The 19,087-nt window shown below is 42.3% G+C and overlaps 1 protein-coding gene across 4 annotated transcripts in view; it reads left to right on the top strand.

Moving 5' to 3' along the window:
• The window catches only part of ADGRV1 (adhesion G protein-coupled receptor V1), a 241,486-nt gene that overhangs the window by 203,430 nt on the left and 18,969 nt on the right, over positions 1–19,087 (top strand). For all 4 annotated transcript variants that reach the window (XM_079995244.1, XM_079995245.1, XM_079995246.1 and 1 more), the window contains one exon: positions 6,490–6,611. In XM_079995244.1, coding sequence (XP_079851370.1) covers positions 6,490–6,611 — 122 coding nt within the window. The remainder of the gene's footprint in view (positions 1–6,489; positions 6,612–19,087) is intronic.

Genomic DNA, 19,087 nt, shown 5'->3' with positions numbered 1-19,087 from the left:
GGGGAGGTTCTACAACAATGAACATTCATCCTGATCTGCTCATGGAGTGTTTATATGTGTTCCCATTAATCATTTTTTCATCCCATGTTTTTTCAGTACATTTCACCATCACTTTTTAAATCACAAATGGTCTGGGGTAGGGTTGTTTTTTTTAAAAAAAAAATGGCTTTGTTGCACTACTAGGGCAACAGAGCACTTTAATCCACTTAACTGTGTAAACCTAAATTTCCAGTATGTACTTGAATCCCTCCTGGAAAATAGTGGCAATCTAGAAGTGCCATACATTCTTGACTTCATTGCTTTTCAGTGCTGAGCAATTAGTATTTCTAACTCAAGCAACAAAGTGTGGTGTACTCTGTTCTTAAACCATTTGCACAAATGTTTTCTGATCTCCAAACTCAAGCTAACATAAAATTGTTAACATTTAAAGGGCAAACATGAATCACTGTGGCTCAAACCCTGAAAATATTTTGATCTTTGGTTGACAGCTGAAAAACATCTTTTCCAATAAGCTATGCCAAAATCGTGATCAAGGACCAGATATTTATTAACAAATAAAGCTTATTAGTTTGTATTGCCAACAACCTAGTTTTCTAATCATAACTAATGAATGACCCAAAGTGTCTCCCATCCCAGTAGTATTCCTTAACAAAGGTTTCACTGCTTTACTTCTTAAGGAAAGTACCGTAACAGCACAAGACTTAAAAGCCGGTTTCCTCTTAGGCTGTACGTCTACTGGGTTTTCTCTGCACAAAAAGAGCTTTTAAGCTCTCTGCTTTACTTGTGTTTAACTTGCAAAATTTCAACCAGCTGGCTTTCAACCATGTATGGTTGAAATGGAACAAATTAAATCTGTGCAGTATGCCAACATACTATACATGAAAATGTGTGCAACTTTAGCCTCACCTACCTCTTTGGTCAAAAAACACACACACGCCCTTTCAGTGCAGATGATCAGGACTGGTAAATCGACTCCTAGTTCTTTCCACTGCTGCTAGCTCTACTCCTGACTGCCCCCACCACAATAGTTTTAAAAGAACCATCATAGAATCGTAGAGAGTTGGAAGGGATTATTTTGCCCATTGTGAGGCTCGAACTCATGACCAGGGCTGGATTTAGGTTTGATGAGATCCTAAACTACTGAAGGGGCCCTTTAAATGTCCAGCTGTCCTATGTCAACAACAAATTGTCACTGTTTTTTGTGTTGAATGTATGCTATATGGTAATTTATGGACCTAATAGGTATCTAAAGCCATTTGCACATGCAGAATGTAGGCACCCTATATACAGAAATGAGCAAACCAGTGATATTTTAGGGAGCAGGCTAGTAGGCGGGGCCCATTACTTACATCATAGGAGCCTACACAACACAAAACACTGTTACTGTATGTAAGTTTTATTTGATTTGATTTTTATCTTATATTTTGGAAATGTACATCCAAGTTTTTCTTTCCCTTTAATTTTTTTGGGGGCCCCCAAGAGAGTGGGACCCTAAGCTATAGCTTGTTTAGCTTATACGTAAATCTGGCACAGCCCATGACCCTGAGATTAAGTGTCTCCTGCTCTACCAACTGAGCTATCCCAGGCAACCTTTATACACATTAGCAAGTGACATGTGATTTTAGTGGAATGCATAAAAGGCTCAGATGCTTCTATCTCAGGTAGAGACAGTTGGGTTTCGTTTGCTTGATCGGATAACTTAAGATGTGATTGTATGCACTTTCATTCAGAAATAATGCCTTTTGAACACAGTGGGACTAGGCATTGAATAAATAGGATTGGGTTGTTAAGTATGTTTATGGTGCTGAAGCAAGAAACACCCGAGCAAGGCACAATTCATTAAGGCATAAGCTGAGCTGTCAGTGACATGCTCCACGAAAGGGCATGTCTGCTGCTTATAAAAGCAAGTTTGAACTTTTCGTTATTCCCTTCTGTTCCTTAACGTAGTGGGCCATTTGTAGCATGGCCTTTGCAGATTATTTAGTTTTTATTACTCAGCTGAAGGCTCTGAAAGCATAAAAACATTATATTATCCTAAACATTCCCCTTGGAAAGGTGTTCTTTTAGTCTTTTATTTTTACATAAAAGAAGTATATGGCATCATTCAGTGCATTAGTACTCTTAAGCATTTTTTTTAATAAAAGAAAATTATTAGTCTAAGTATATTTAATTCTCCTGCCAACCTACGTCAAGTGCAATTAGATAAATAGGGACCGCTCTGGCGGAAGGTAAAGGGCGTTTCTGTGTGCTGCTCTGGTTCGCCAGAAGCCTTAGTCATGCTGGCCACATGACCCGGAAGCTGTCTGTGGACAAACACCAGCTCCCTCAGTCTATAGAGCGAGATGAGCGCGCAACCCCAGAGTCGGTCACGACTGGACCTAATGGTCAGGGTTCCCTTTACCCTTTACTATATTTAATTCTGTACTTAATTTTGATAAGGCTCCTGGATGCAGATCCTGATAAGTCTCCCTTAAATGGAAAATTATGTTAGCTACAGTTTTTCCTCTGTCCCTCTTCATCCACAAAATAAAACTTTTGTTTAAGCCTCAGTGATTTAAATGGGAGAAACTCAATGTGTGCTGACTTCTCCCATTGAATCAATGCTTAAGTTGTGCTGGATTGTGCTCAGTATTTCCCCCCTGCAAATGCAATTTGATCTAGTATCCGGCTGCAATTCTCATAAGATACAGAAGATTAAAATGAAATCTTACTTTCTATAGGCTTTCCACCCAACCATGTGCATAAGCACCTGCAACTCAGGATAACACATTGCCCTGCAGTTTCTTTCTAAGTAGTGAAGAACTTTTGTAGCAGATTTCATAGGACTGCACATGCAAAAGTCAATTGGTGCATATATTTCCAAAACATAGATAGTACTGATGGAAAGTTAAACAGAATCTCCTATCCCTCTCGTTTGATAAAGAGCTAGTTGTTTGACAGTATTTGTAAAGCAGCCAGGCAAGGTCCTAACAATGGCCTTTAATGTTCAACTTAAGCTTCCATTTTACATTCCTCAACTACACTATTCTGTTAAAGGCTTGACTGTTCCACCATTCTGTTGATATATTGCGTCTTCTGAGTTTTATTCCTGGCAATTGTAGGTGGTTACTGTTCCTAGTGTTGTTCTGATTGTTGTACTGATACTTAGACCTCAGTCACCCTATGCAATATGTGTCTGTATGAGACTGGGATCTAGTTAACAAAGCCAGTTAGATCCCTTCATTTCTTAGCTAATGTTTCCTTTAACCACATGTTATTGACAACTTCTTCTTTTTCTGCAATACCTTACTTTTTTCCCAAAGCATGTATTTTAAGGCTTCCCAGGAGCTGCTTAGCAAGTCTTATTTGTTCTTGTTTTGAATGCTTTGTTTGATCAAAATATGCTGGGTTGCCAGGACAAAATGTCACTGCAGAGTGCTCGGCCAGCTATTGACTTTTGAAAACTGGCTGGATTTCAGCATTGTATTAATAGGTTGAACACTCCATAGTGAAGCAATTGTTATTGACAAAACTGCAACATAATAGAACAGGAGCTGAATTTCCAAATGATTTGAGAAAAACAGGAAGCTCTGCACACTTTCAGCATCTTTTAATTATGCCACTTGCTGCACAGGGCCTGAACTTAACGTTTTAATATAACAAAGCATTTTTTTTTAAAATGTACCTCACCAAGTCTATTGGACTGTGGCCGATCCACTCGGATGTGTGTGGGGTGGGATGGATGTGAGAAGAGCAATGAGACATCATGTACACACCTGTTGGAGAATTTATGATCTCACACAAAGGCTGGCCAGGAAAGGAGTCCATGTTTGGAAAAGCAGGCAATATCTGCCACCCATGCAGTGGTTTGCAGCCTCCAGCACACACCCAGCTCCCATGGAATGACTGTGCAAGTTCTCCCCCAACCCTTTCCTATACTTAACTTCAGCTCAAACCTATGCCAAATGTTAGCTTATTCATCTTTTTTCTCATTGTGCCTAAGCATGATAGCTTTAGTAGTTTATGTGTTCTCCCTCCTCCTCCCCCCCGGTCCAACTTTCAAAGCTGCATAAGCAGAAGTCTGAAAGAGATGGCCAAACTTGCACAAATTTTCTATATTGTTTTGCTTTTTAAGCTCAACCATTCAGACAAAACAAAACACCCCAGTACTTTGTGCATTGCTGCTTTTTAATTGCTTTCAATACATTGCGTTAATTTCTCATTTCATAACACAGTGGCTTAGTATGATGTTCACATTTAAAGTGAAAAATGGAAGCAAAGAGCATGAATGCAAATTAACACCAAACAGCAGATAGCTACTTTAATGATATAAGACACAGTTTCCTGGGAAGAAAACACCTTCCACTTGCCTAGCTGGCAGGAATTCGGGATAGGTCTAACCATGGTGCGAATAAAGTTGGTTGTATCCTGGTTGTATCCTGTTTCTGTATGGGCCTTTTAAGGACACATCCATTTAAATCTTTGACTAAGATGATTCCTTTTTCCATATTGGGTATCAGTATTGGATAGGCAGCTGTTTGAAAAAGTCCGAGGCACATAATACTGCAATTACAATGTAAATCTGGTTTACTGTGAAAAGAAGCAAGAAAACATCTCAAAGGATGTAGTCCTGTGATCACTGTCTTAGAGGATTTCTGAGAGGCCCTAGATACTGCACAACTTCCTGGCCATAGGTGGGGGTGAGCCCTGGAGTTCTTCCTTAACCAGTGAAAGAATAGCCTGCTGAAGTGACTGCCCTGCCAGGAATATTTCTTGTTGTAGGCACCAACTCTATGGGCTGCAAAGTAAGTGGGGATGAGGCTGAGCCACCCCCTCCCCCAATCTTGAGGGGCTGGGCCTTGCTAGGCCTCACCGTGGCAGCAGCACGCCTTGCGGGCTCCTCCTGACGTGTGACATCATGTACATGTGCCGAGCCCCTCCATGTCTGATGGAACTCGGTGCCTGTTTCTTGCATAATAAGGACAAAAAGGGCCATTCCAGTAATACCTGTGTGTGTGTGTGTGTGTGTGTGTGTGTGTGAGAGAGAGAGAGAGAGAGAGAGAGAGAGAGAAGGGGGTTGAAAGAGACCTGTTCAAGGGCTTTCATTTGTGCTACAGGTATTTCCTACCTCTCCTTCCCCCATTCGCCCCTCAGCCCCCCAAAAAAAACTTGGCTGGGGTGGGTCAAGAAAACAACCAGAACAGTGTTCAGGGAGAAAGCATTGTTCATCTGGCAAGCTGAGATTGCACATCATTGAATTTTACCCCATAAGTTTATTAAAACCAAACTTACGGTGTCATCCTGTACATGCTTTTTCTAAAGTGCTGTTGAGTTCAGTGGTGCTTCCTGCCGGGTAAGTAGGTATAGGATTGCAGCCTTAAAAGTGCCTGGATGGAGAAATCTACATAGTATTTACCACCTGCCTTCATTTGACCTGCTTTGTGAACAGAAACAGACAATGGGTTTTACAAATATCAGTGTCATGATGGTGATGAAGGCAATTGTACTGAAATCCTTTAAGCAGCTATTCCTTGCCTGGCTGGAAGCTGTCCATGCTGTCAGCTACCTGCCTCAATATATGATTTATCTTTTGCATCAAGCAAAGGCACGTGAGCTTGGGAGACCGGATAAGCTACTGTGTTCCTGTGTGTTGTTCTCGTCACTTGTTTGTCAGTTTTGCTGAAGGGGCATTAATTAATAATGTGGAGAAAGGGCAATGCTTTGCAGAACAACTGTACAGTCTGAAAGGTACAAAACTGAGCAAATACGGACTTTGCCATCCATTGTGAGTGCAATGTCAATACCAAAGATCAAACTGGTATCACCTGATCAGTCTTTTCATGGAATTTAAGGAATTTGTTTGCTCATCTAAATGCTAAATTCTTTTTTTTTTTCTTCCTCCGAATTCTCCCATGCCCTCATCAGCACTTCGATTATTTGGAAAGCCAATGTTTGCTGACTCAGCAAGTCTTTCACTTGGTTCCCAACCTGCTTTTATAGAGGCCAAACATGCTTTGTCCTCCCTGAAATGCAGTAATTTCCCCCCGTGTGTTTCATAAGACAGCTGCACCCACTGACCCCCACTGTTTGCTGCCGGATACATCATTTCAGATCTTGCACGGCAGCCTTTGGGGATGAATTAGTCAGCAGATGGTGCTCTCGTTCTCATGCCTCTCCTCAAAAGTGTGCATGCACACGAAAGCTCATACCAAGCACTAACCTAGTTGGTCTTTAAGGTGCTACTGGAAGAAGAAAAATTTTTTATTTTGTTTTGACTACGGCAGACCAACACGGCTACCTATCTCCTCAAAAGCTGATCGAAAACAGGAAAGGGCAGATTCAGAAACTGCCCAGTCACCACTATATTGATTGCCCTTGTTATGTAATTCTGATGTTCAAAGCAGAAGTTGAGAACTTAGAAACATCTCTACCCACAGTTCAAGACTGAAACTTAAAAAAAAAAAAAAAATTAACAAAGCTGATAAATTCCCCTGTTCTAATTTTTTCTAGAAATCCCACTGGTTTTATACCTGTTTGCCCTCATTTCCATTACATGGCTATGGGGAGGACTGCACATGGCTTATAGACATATATGGATGCTGGTCTTCTTTGTCATTTTCAACTGCCTTCAGGTAAGTTAGATTTCTTCTTTACTCACTTTAGCTGAAAACCAGGCACTTTTTTACCATAGTGTGCCAAATCCAAACTTTGAATGCAGAGAAGAGAAAAGACAACTTGGGATATCTACATACTTAAAACACTGACATTACTCAGAGCTGGTTATAGTGACATCTTAATAAAATGCAGTTCGAGTTCCTCTCTTAACTCACCATCCAGCATGCGAGAGATGTCTATATACATGTATGATAAAGTGGTATATGATGGTTTGATGACATAGGTTGGTGCCAAGAGCATAAGAAAAAGAAGAGATCTACAGCTACATCCTATATTTCTTTTAGTGTAGATGAAGTTTGCTGTCACACTAGATGATGGACTAAGACAGGAACTATAGCCTGGGAGTGGCAAAGTATTTTTTTATTAGAATAACCATGGAAAAATATATATGAAGCAGAATAAAATAATATGCACCGGAAATCTCATTGATTTCTGTGGAGTTAGTGTTTAAATATTAAAAGTTGGTTTTTTTAAGATAAAAATCTGAGGGCAGAATTAAGAGAGTTTACATATGGAGCCTGATTGTCAAAGTACTTGTAAGTACCCATTGTAGTGTCTGGATCTCTTCCTGGCATATGTGGCTTAAGGACAGATTCTTGAAATAACACTGAGGGGTCAGCTGCTTTTTAGCAACCACAGCTAGGAAAATACTAAACCTACAACCATTCAGGGGTTGTCAACACAGTGCCTGCAGGTGCCAGTATGCCCACCAATGCCCACTATGGTGCCCTGGGGAAATCTTGGTGAATATCCCTTTAAAAATCTGCAGTGCACCAAAGACCATTTGCTCTTCTTACTCCGTTCCTATTTGCACTGGCTCGGTCTCACCTACACTGAACATCACCCCGCCTTAAAAATGACCACATTTTATTGAATGCCAGGACACCCACCTTTCCATCTATTCCGAACAGAGGAAAAGTACAATCATCTTCTATTTCTGGGAGTGAGTGTGGCAGTGGCTGATGTAGATGCTCTCTTTTTCATTTATGGGCACCTGATGTCATGGACTAGTTGGACACAGAAGAATGGTGGGAGAAGCCAGCTGGGGGAGCCACCAAGGGAAGAAGGCTCAGAGCCAAGGGAATGGGGAGGCAGGGACCTTCAGTCTCAGCCATTGCTTCATGGGGACAAGACCTAGTGGAGATGAGTTGCTGTGCTCATTAGGCCCAACACTCCTTTGTCAACCATGTTTAATATAACAGCCATTTTTGATATGCCATGTCCCTCTGGTGCCCACAGCACTTTCTCAAAATTAAAAGTACCCACATCTTTGAAGCTCCAAACATCTTTTTCACCAGTTTGGGGGAGGGGAGGCGGATTGAGCAGAGGTATGTCTCTAACTGGCCCTGCCAACCTCTAGTAGCTTCCCTACAGTGGCTATCCGTGAAACGATGCCTGTGTCATTCAGGTGATGTGGACCTCACCCTTTCATCCACCAAGTTGCAGGTGGACAAGAGTACCACTGATGAGATTCTCAGGGTGTCTGGTAGTAGTCTCCCAACACTCTGGGCTCCTCCCTAGGATCCCATTGCTCCCATTCTGCATCCTTATCCCATTCCTCCTAGCCCTCTGACCAATCCCAATCACTGTGGCACTCCTGACTAATGGTCTAGTTTAGTCGTAATGGTAAACCATAGTTCAGTGTTCTGAGAACAAACCATAGTGAGCATTGAGCTTGCATTCTTTTCTTGCATTCATTTCCATTTTTGTTTAACTGCAGTTTGCTGTTTCTTCCATCTAGAGCTAACTGTGGTTAATGATACAACAAGCCAATGAAATTGATTTGTTTCAGCTAACCATATCTAAGATTAATCACAAATTGTGGTTCATCGAATATGAAAATGGAAGCTTCCAGTCTCTCCCTCTTGGCTCACCAGAAGAGGAGGAAGGCAAGGAAGCAAGCTTGAGACTTCTTCCTGTAACACTATAGTTCATGTCCAGAAGCAGCCAGTGCATATTTATAAACAGAAAAGGGGAAGCAGAATGAGTAGCCCGTGTTATTAACCATAATTTAAATTTAGTAAAAGGACTATTTTTTTCAAAGCACTGATGTATTTTACATCTCACTGATTAGTGACAGGTAGAGTGAACTCCAGGGATATAGTTAGCACAGGAAAGCTTATTCCAAGCTGCAAATAGTACATTGCAAAATAGATGTGACACAAATATCCAGTCTCCAGAGTGTCTTTTAAAGCTTTTATCTCTGCCTTAACTGTTTCTGGAGAGGGAGCCAGATGAATAAAGCAACATTTAGCAATATGTAATAGCAACAAGTTACAATAATGTTCAAAATCCTTTGAGACGTATGCTGTTTTATGCTGTCCAGTCATTGCCACTAAACTCCCATCTGCAGCTTCCAGCCCTTCCTTTCATGCCAATCATGATCCAGTTTTCTCGGTTTTACTGTTTATATCTCCCATCTCCCACTCCCTTCTCTTCCAAATGCTTCCATTTGCCCAATGCCAGCTGCCAATCAATAACGCCCAGTTCAGTTACTAGTTTCATGTCTCTGGGTACCTTTGCAACAGGTGCTACTTAATGCCATTAAGAGGACCTGAAGGAAGTAAGAGCCAAAAAGCAACACACACACACACACACACAGAGAGAGAGAGAGAGAGAGAGAGAGAGAGAGAGAGATTAACAACAGACAACTCTCTGAAATGTAATCCCTACAAAGTTCCCAATGGCTTGGATCCTAATATAAGTGAATGGAAGTTCACAGAAGGAATGTTTCCCCACTTGTGCACCAATCTGTGCTCACAGAAAGCCTATCCAGGAGATTGGGGTACACTGCTCAACCAAATGGGGTTGAGTGCAGGGGGCTAAAGGAGAATGGAGGGTTGCCCCAAATTAAGCTTCATAGAAAGTACATGTTGGGGCAATTTGTGGCAGCTTAGATGCTTTAAAAGAGGATTGGACATACATGGAAAAGAAGGCTATCGATTATTAAAGACATTATGGTTGTATGAATACCAGTTACTGAGGAAGAACCATGGGAATGGGTTGTTATCCTCATGTCTTGCTTGTGGACTTCCTGGAGGTTTCTAGTTGGCTGCTGTAAGAAATAATATGCTAGACTAGACAGGCCTTTGCTCTGATCAAGCAAGGCTATTTTTATAGTAACGTGGAACTGGGATGGAACAGACTTAATGAACAAAGATATGCAAAATTGCAAATAAACTGATTTGCCTATGGTGCTGTAGAAGTGTGTTCCTTTCTCCTTATCAACCTGTATTCAAGTTTGTGTTGATACATAAATGGAGTTTAGTAATGGCATACGATGTAGCTCAGTAGGTTAGTGCATGGTGCTGATAATGCCAAGGTTCAGGTTCAGTCCCCATAAGGGGCAGCTGCATGTTCCTGCTTTGCAGGGTTTTAGACTAGATAATCCTCAGGGTCTTTTCCAGCTCTATGATTCTGTGATTCATAGAACTGAAAACAAAACTAAGGCCAGTCTCTGCAGTGGGTACAGTTGAACAGGCTCATGTGGGTCACTGCCTATGACGAGATATTGAAATGAGATGTGGTAGGAAAGCCTAGATGGTTGCTTCCCAAGGCCCTGATGTGGAATAATATAGATGGAGCTACAGTGGTGGTAAAGTGGGAGGTGGTGTAGAAAGGCAGAAGGAGGAATGCAATAAATAGATGATTGTGAAAGAAACTTGACCACCCAGGAAGTGGTTATGGAACACGTGTGTGTGTGTGTGTGTGTGTGTGTGTGTGTGTGTGTGTTAGCTACCACAGTGTAGTGGCAGCAACTACTGAATTTCAGCATCATAGGTCTGGGGCATTTTCAGATAATGCCTCCTGAGTCAGCTCACTCAGATACAGTTCTAGAAAGGAGGGGAGAGGTATTCACCCTCTTTCACTGTTGTCCTCATTAAAGAATATTGAATATTGCTCTTTTACGCAATTCTTAATAGTAGCTTAGTGATGCTGAAGTTTCCTGTAACTCTTTTGATTTGCATTGAATGGGCCACAGCATAACAGCAGTTTCCTTTTTCTGTGCATTACACACAGGCTGAAAAAGGAACTTTTTATGTGCTACCCTAATGTCATTTAATCCACAAGTGAGAATGATGTTCTCTGCTAGCTAAGGGTAGTGAAACAATGCTGTCTGTAGTCTTCTTTTTTATTTTGTTTGATAGCGTTCCAAAAATCTTCCCTAATTAAGAGGCAAATCTAATAATTACTTCTAAATTTGGCATTGGTGAGCACTCAGCAGCAGTTGTGTGTTGGGGGGGCACCTAATTGCATTACAGCTCTTCCACTCCTATCTCTCTTCAGCTTTTCTGGCACTTAACATTTCAGTGATGAAACTGTTCGTCAGTGGCCATAATACCACCACTGGCCATAAAACAACTCAGCAAAGAGGAAAATATTGATTCACAAATTAATTTTTCCAAAAGGTTAAAGTGAACCTTTCTGCACTTTTGTTTCACTGTGCTTTAGAACTAAGATGATTCATTCTTAAAAGCTGCAGCTGCAATCATTTTTACTAGGATGGAATTGTAGACCCTCATACGTGTTAATATCTGCATCTGAAGACCATAACAGTTGCCTTGTGTGATCAAATTAAGTCCACCATTCTATTTCCACCTTTGATGGTTGGCAATGCACCTTTTGGAGCTCAGAACCAAGGCTTGACGATGGCAACAATCTGCCAATTAGGTGTGGTAGTTAGAGCAGCCTTCCCCAACTGGGTGCTCCCCTGATGTTGTTGAACTCTAACCCACATCTGCCCAGCCAGCAATATACCATGACCAGCACCAATGGGAGGCAGAGTCCTACAATATCTGGCGGGCCACATTTTCCCCATTCCTGTGAACAAGGTTTATAAAGTTATGATCCATATGGACTGGAGACAATAAATAGAATATTATCTCTCCCTCTCCTAATACCAGAACTCACAGTCAGTCATTGAAACAAATTGGCAGAAATGTCCACTTTTTCCACCTAATTCATTATCTTGTTCCCCTCTAGTTACCAGACTAAATACAAAAATTCCCAATACCATAGCTGTTTCCCCTGATATCTTTTGTTTCCCAATATGGTTGGGTTTTTTTTTGCCTGCTCTGCATTAATAGCTGTTGAGAACAAAAGTGTGAGATACAGAAAGAATATGCTAAATACTTTTGGGTAAGCCATTTCATTTTTCTTTCTGAAGAGTTATATCAAATTAATAAACTACGAATAGTCTGCATTGTTCCTTTGCAGATGCAAAGCTTTTACAGAAAAAGGAAATCGTCACTGCACAACAGAAACAGTATGTGGTTTAGATTGGAACATGGGCAAATTTCAGAATTTCAAGAACTGTTCTGAGTACCACTTGCCCACATTGTTTGAAAAAGAAAGAATGGAAGAAGTGTAATGAAATCTTGTAATAAAACAGAATAAATCTAAGAATGGGGCAATTATAATCAGAGCACATGTATGGAATTCCAGAAAGTGCCACTACAACAGAGGAAAATTATCCCTGTCAGGACACAGCTTTTGGTTAGGATAGATAGATGCCATCTGAGTTATTTAAGCAGACTTGATCACGGTGCAAATGTTGGCAAAAACTGATCTATTATAATTTTTGTAATATAAATTATAATGTGGTAATGCTACAGTTTCTTTTTACCAGAGCAGATGGGTGAAAGCTAAGATGGTGGGTATGTCTTTTTAATTGTTCACTTGATTCAAACTTGATTGATATAGAACCTTCGTAAAAATAGATTCCCCCACCCCAGAAATTGCCATTAGTCAGATAAAGGCTCCAAAGGGAATGACTTATAAGTGCTTTGTTAGGAAACTATTTTTTGGATTCTTCATGTGTGAGTATGGGTTTGCAACAAAGATAATTTTTGTCTGGAAAGAGTTGTGCAACATTGGAGCTTACCACAACTAAAAGATCATTATGTGTTATTTATTTTAACTAAAATGTCAAGTGTTCCTTGTTTGCCTTGACAAAGGTCAGCTGAATTAAAAAAAGAAAGAAAGAACTCCAAACCAGCTTGCACCATCAGTTTATTAGTGGTTTAAATCTTCACATTTGTTGTTTTGCTGTTGCCAAAGTGACATGGAAAATTTTCGTTACTGAGGCATAAATGGCAGACGTAGAAGCACCTTGATTTTCTTCCCCTTTTGTTTTTTCTCTGCCTTTTTAAGCTAGGAGCCAGCTGAAACTTACCCTATTGTGTTATATATCTATATTTATATATAACCCCCCCCCCACTATATTTTATAAAATCACTTAAGTCCCTGTGGCTCGTAGGAGGTCTCAAATCATTATGGTATTTCCAGAAAAGACAGAAAATTGAAATGCAACCACCATTTTATTAGTAAGCCCCCCCCACTTCCCCGCAAAATGTTGCATATCTCCTTTGCTCCTAGTAACAACTTCATTTCCTCCTCCCTTTTGGTACCCCCTGCAGCACACTCCAATTTCACTGGAAAAGTTTCCAGCACTGTTGTTTACAACAGGGTGGAGAACCTGGCCCAATCCTGCTCTAGAATTTGAGACCCCCTTGATTAGACTGCTGGACTTCGACTGGAAATCTGGATTCAAATCCTCAAGTGGTCTTGGATCAGTTCATAGAATCATAGAATCATAGAGTTGGAAGAGACCACAAGGGCCATCAAGTCCAACCCCCTGCCAAGCAGGAAACACCATCAGAGCACTCCTGACATATGGTTGTCAAGCCTCTGCTTAAAGACCTCCAAAGAAGGAGACTCCACCACACTCCTTGGCAGCAAATTCCACTGTCGAACAGCTCTTGCTGTCAGGAAGTTCTTCCTAATGTTTAGGTGGAATCTTCTTTCTTGTAGTTTGGAGCCATTGCTCCGTGTCCGCTTCTCTGGAGCAGCAGAAAACAACCTTTCTCCCTCCTCTATGTGACATCCTTTTATATATTTGAACATGGCTATCATATCACCCCTTAACCTCCTCTTCTCCAGGCTAAACATGCCCAGCTCCCTTAGCCGTTCCTCATAAGGCATCGTTTCCAGGCCTTTGACCATTTTGGTTGCCCTCCTCTGGACACGTTCCAGTTTGTCAGTGTCCTTCTTGAACTGTGGTGCCCAGAACTGGACACAGTACTCCAGGTGAGGTCTGACCAGAGCAGAATACAGTGGCACTATTACTTCCCTTGATCTAGATGCTATACTCCTATTGATGCAGCCCAGAATTGCATTGGCTTTTTTAGCTGCCGCATCACACTGTTGGCTCATGTCAAGTTTGTGGTCAACCAAGACTCCTAGATCCTTTTCACATGTTCTGCTCTCAAGCCAGGTGTCACCCATCTTGTATTTGTGCCTCTCATTTTTTTTGCCCAAGTGCAATACTTTACATTTCTCCCTGTTAAAATTCATCTTGTTTGTTTTGGCCCAGTTCTCTAATCTGTCAAGGTCGTTTTGAAGTGTGATCCTGTCCTCTGGGGTGTTAGCCACCCCTCCCAGTTTGGTGTCATCTGCAAATTTGATCAGGATGCCCTTGAGTCCATCATCCAAGTCGTTGATAAAGATGTTGAATAAGACCGGGCCCAAGACAGAACCCACATTTCCAAATCTGAGTTGCTATAACCTAATTCATAGGATTAAAGATGGAGCACCTATGGCTCTCCAAATGTGGCTGGATTCCAGCTCCCAATCAACCCCAGTCAGCATGGTCCAATGGTCAAGGCTGATGGGACTTGTAGTCTAAGAATATCTGGAGGGCCACAGTTTTTCCATCCCTGCTTTTCCAAATCTGAGGAAGCCCTGGATCAAACAAAGACATGCACCTCATCCTGCATTTTGCAGGGGAAGGATCAGCATTATCTAGGAAATCCAGAAGATCTTGCAGAATCAGAACTTTTAGGGATAAATGGTTTCGAAGTTGAGCTACTTGTTTGTCTAATACTGTGTCCTGTAAATAAACCCATCTAATGCTGCTATCAAACTCTGTGGTTTTCCATATGATTGTGTAAAACGTGTGGATTAATTGTCGAGCATCTCTTTGTAAAAATGCTGCACCATTTGGATATATTTTAAAATATGGGATAGCTGAGGTACAAAGGCTTATGTACATGCAGGGCTGAACAGCAAAATCAGGTTAGCACTAAATGACAAATCAATCGCTTTGGATTACAGTGATATCCTAGACTATGCTTCCTAATGCCTCAGTTTATTGGATTTATGCACAAAGCAGGTGGTATTTCCACAAAAGTTGCCAAAACTACCAGTTTGTTTATTTGTTTTTGTTAATGTTCTATAATACAAGAGATTGCTATATATGTCTTTGGTCTCAAGTCGTTCTGTGACTAATTAAATCCAGTCTGTCTTTTCCAAGGAAAATAGGCCTTTCTTGCTTTGATTCTTGTATCCCTTTGCAAACAACATATACACGCGTCCACAAATACGCACACACATTTGCCAATGCATCCAGTTTTTTTTTCTGTCTTGTATTTGGAATGGCCTTGCTATCTCACATCAAATAATAGATTAACATCACAGTTCAAAACAGAACTCAGTGGCCAAGTTGCTTACCGGGGCGAGATGGTTTGAATGTATAATGCTCATCCTGGCCTGACTGCCCTGGCTGCCAATTAGTTTCCAGACCCAATTCAAAATGCTTGTTTTGACCTATAAAACTTCTCCCTATGTGAACCGACCTGGGAATGATCCTTACCTGCAACTGTAGAGAGCCTGTAGTGTGCTAAATGGCCCAATGGTCCAACTCAGTATAAGGCAACTTCCTAGTGGTGGCATTGAGTTTGAGCCATGTGTTGAGCTGTATATTATGGCCGCTGTATGGTGCAATCACCATGCAGAATCTGTTTCGAAGAATCTCCATGTTGGTAGCCCCTTGGTAGCCCCTTGCTGACTGGCCTCTAGGCCCAAAGAGTTGGAAAAAAGTACAGGAACCATTCTCTCCAAATTAGGTCCTTTCCCTACATTCCATTGATTTAACGCATATGAGGAACTTGCTTGCTTGCTTGCTTGTTGGAAAATTTATGTACTGGCTGCCAATACATATAAAAGTGGCTTTCAACAAGCAAAATAAAGTAGTATAATAACATAACAATAAAAGAAATTGATATGCAATGAAAGTGCAGACAAGTAAAACACTACAGAGCAGACAGAAGTAATTAAAACAACAACTATAAAAATCCCACTGAAACGTAACTGTCTTAAGTGGCTACATGAAAGCAGGCAACAGTGGGACTAAACACATCTTTCTGGGAAGGTGATTCCATAAATTGGATGCCACCACTGAATAAGATGTTGTTTTATTCCCTCCAAGTGCATGCCTCTCAGTGGTAGGACTGCAAGAAGGGTCTTAGAAGGTGAACAAAGGTCTTGAACAGAGTCATACGCAAAGAAATGTAGTAGGCCACTGGAACGGCTTCCACTTGGTGGTGTGGTGACTTCATACAGGTGATGTAACACTAAAAAGATGTGCACCTCATGGAGAATATCAATGCCAGTGATCCATGGCAATGTGCAGCATTGGTGTAGAAATTCTCCACATGGCCAAGCCCATTTTTGATGAGTGCCATTCAAACATAATGACACTACCATTTTGCAATCATAAAGAACCATTTTTAGTAGCCTTGCACTTAGGGGTCTGTGAGGAAAGAATAAGCCCTGAGGGACAACTTGTCTATGAAAGAACTGTAGCATTTCTTCCTTAAATTATCCTTTTCCTTTTACTGTTGGTCTTTCTTTTTTTTAAGTTTCACTTGCAGCATTCTGCCAGTCAGCCAGAGAATGGTTTCCACAGTGACAGAACCCAAAATTGCTGTGGTTGTTCCACCTCCTCACATTCATGTACACCTCAGATATGAAGGGTTTGTCTCATGTTGCTATTCCTAGTTCATACAGCTTTCAGAAAGGGCTGGTAATAACAGTAATATTTGCTACTGTAGGTTGCTGCTAAATGTACCGTAGGAACAGTGGTGGTTGGTTGTGTGCGGTCAAAACAGCTCACTGAGTTTTAATTCTTGATGGCAGAATTAATAACTCAATCATTATTCATGGTAAAGGTAAAGGTAAAGGTACCCCTGCCCGTACGGGCCAGTCTTGACAGACTCTGGGGTTGTGCGCCCATCTCACTTAAGAGGCCAGGGGCCAGCGCTGTCCGGAGACACTTCCGGGTCACGTGGCCAGCGTGACATCGCTGCTCTGGCGAGCCAGAGCCGCACACGGAAACGCCGTTTACCTTCCCGCTGGTAAGCGGTCCCTATTTATCTACTTGCACCCGGAGGTGCTTTCGAACTGCTAGGTTGGCAGGCGCTGGGACCGAGCAGCGGGAGCGCACCCCGCCGCAGGGATTCGAACCGCCAACCTTTCAATCGGCAAGCCCTAGGCGCTGAGGCTTTAACCCACAGCGCCACCTGCGTCCCTCATGTTAAGAGTGCTTAAATTGAAATGTGCTGTAAATAATCAACTTGTGAGGTTACTTTTTTAAAAAAAAGCAAACGTGGAATTGGGGAGGGGGGATTATTTAACAAATGGCCAAGATAGGGCAGAAGTTTAATTCTAGGTGTTTTTAGTTTAGATACAATGCAGTTATTCTTTTAGGGACATTTTCTCTTTAGGCATGCTAGTGCTTTGGACAAACAGGCTGATACAAAGCTACATTTTGCTCAGAATAGACCCATTAAAGTTAGCAAACTAAGTTAGGTGCATTAATTTCAATAGGTAGCAAAAGAAACCATTCATGATGTGGAAGAAGGGTCATCTAAGTGGCATGCTAAGGAATGCAGATACTTTAATGATGCTGAGGAAACAAATATTGTTATAAGCTTGCTATCAAAGTAACCTGGCAGCGTAGAACAGGAAATAAATAATAACAACAACCAGAAGAACAAGAATGAAATAGAAAATATCAGATTGAAAACTAATGTAAGCCAACACACCTTGCTAATATCACTTTCCAGAAGAGATCCTGAAACTTAGGCCTTATCTGACTCTCTGACTCTGTTATGTACTGAAGTTCTCACCCTGGGCCAGCAGGGGGATACTGTAGATAGTTATGCAAATGAAGGATCGAAAAGTGACGTTCAGTGATTGGATAGATTTGTGTGCAAATGAAGGATCGAAAAGTGACGTTCAGTGATTGGATAGTTTTAGAATGTTGCAACAGTTACAATTGTTCTGTAGCTCTATATAAGCAGGCTGACTGAGTTCCTCAGTTAGTTCTGTTCCAGCTTACAAAATAAAGAGCTGCTTTGGAGAAATCGCTATGTCGTCTGCTATGTGAACCCACAACTTAACACTGGCGACGAGGATGGGATCGATGAACATCAGAGCACAGCCAGATGCGGCCATGCTCTGAACTGAGCTGAATCACTGAGCTGAATCACAGAGCGAAATCACTGAGTGAAATCACTGGACAGAACCAATTCAGAGCTGACTGTTCTGGCTAGAGCACTGTGTTCCATCCATCGCCCTTCACGCCGGCATCGGAATCATGGCTTCACTTGTGCCTCTACCGCCGTTTGCGCCAGCCTCTGAATCATGGGACTCCTACCTCGCTCGGTTCGACTGCTACCTCCAAGCCAACAAGCTGACAGCAGTATCAAAGGAACGGAAGCGGGGCCTATTCCTCAGCCTCTGTGGGCCTGAGGTGTTTGAGACAGCCCAAGCATTGGTTGTGCCTGAAGCAGTCCAGGCAACACCATGGGACACGATCCAAGAGAAGCTCCGCAACCACTACGCGCCAAAGCTGTCCGAGATTGCTGCCCGCCATGCGTTTTACCACCGGAACCAGGCAGAGGGGGAGTCAATCAATAACTACACCACCGCCCTGCGACAGGCTGCAATGCACTGCGAGTTCCGAGACTTAGACGATGCCCTGATGGATCGAATCGTCTGCGGGGTCCGGGACATCCATCTGCAATGGCGTCTCCTCGCCAAGCCAGACCTCACGCTACAGAAAGCCATTGAGGAGGCTGTGGCCTCAGAAGCCCAGGAGATCCGCAAGTCCAGCAGCCCGCATCTTGCTAGGAAGCCAGTTCCAGTGCATCACGAAGAGGCCAGCAGTGATGAGGCATCCTCCAATGAAGACGATAACATGCACCAGACAAAGCGGGAGTGCAGGAAGTTCCAACAGAAGTCCAAGGGCCAACCGGAATGTGCCAGCTGCGGAGGCAACCATTCCCGTGCCAAGTGTCGATTCAGAGACGCCATCTGTCGGAAGTGTTCCAGAAGGGGCCACATCGCTAAGGTCTGCCGATCGGCTCCGTCTGACACACCCCCTTCACCAACTCACAAGTCCAAGTCTTCACTCCAGTCTGCCAAGGAAAGCTGTTTCGCTCTCACCAACTGCCACTGCCTGTCTGGAACCACGATTGGCCAAACCGACTCGCCTACGCGACGCAAGCTGAATGTCACGGTGCTCATTGAAGGAGCTCCATGTGACATGGAGATCGACACCGGGTCTGCCCTGTCCATCGTGTCTTGG

The sequence above is a fragment of the Podarcis cretensis genome (genome assembly GCF_951804945.1).
Source record: "Podarcis cretensis genome assembly, chromosome: 11".
NCBI classification, from domain to species: domain Eukaryota; kingdom Metazoa; phylum Chordata; class Lepidosauria; order Squamata; family Lacertidae; genus Podarcis; species Podarcis cretensis.
This window is presented reverse-complemented; position numbering and strand designations above follow the sequence as displayed.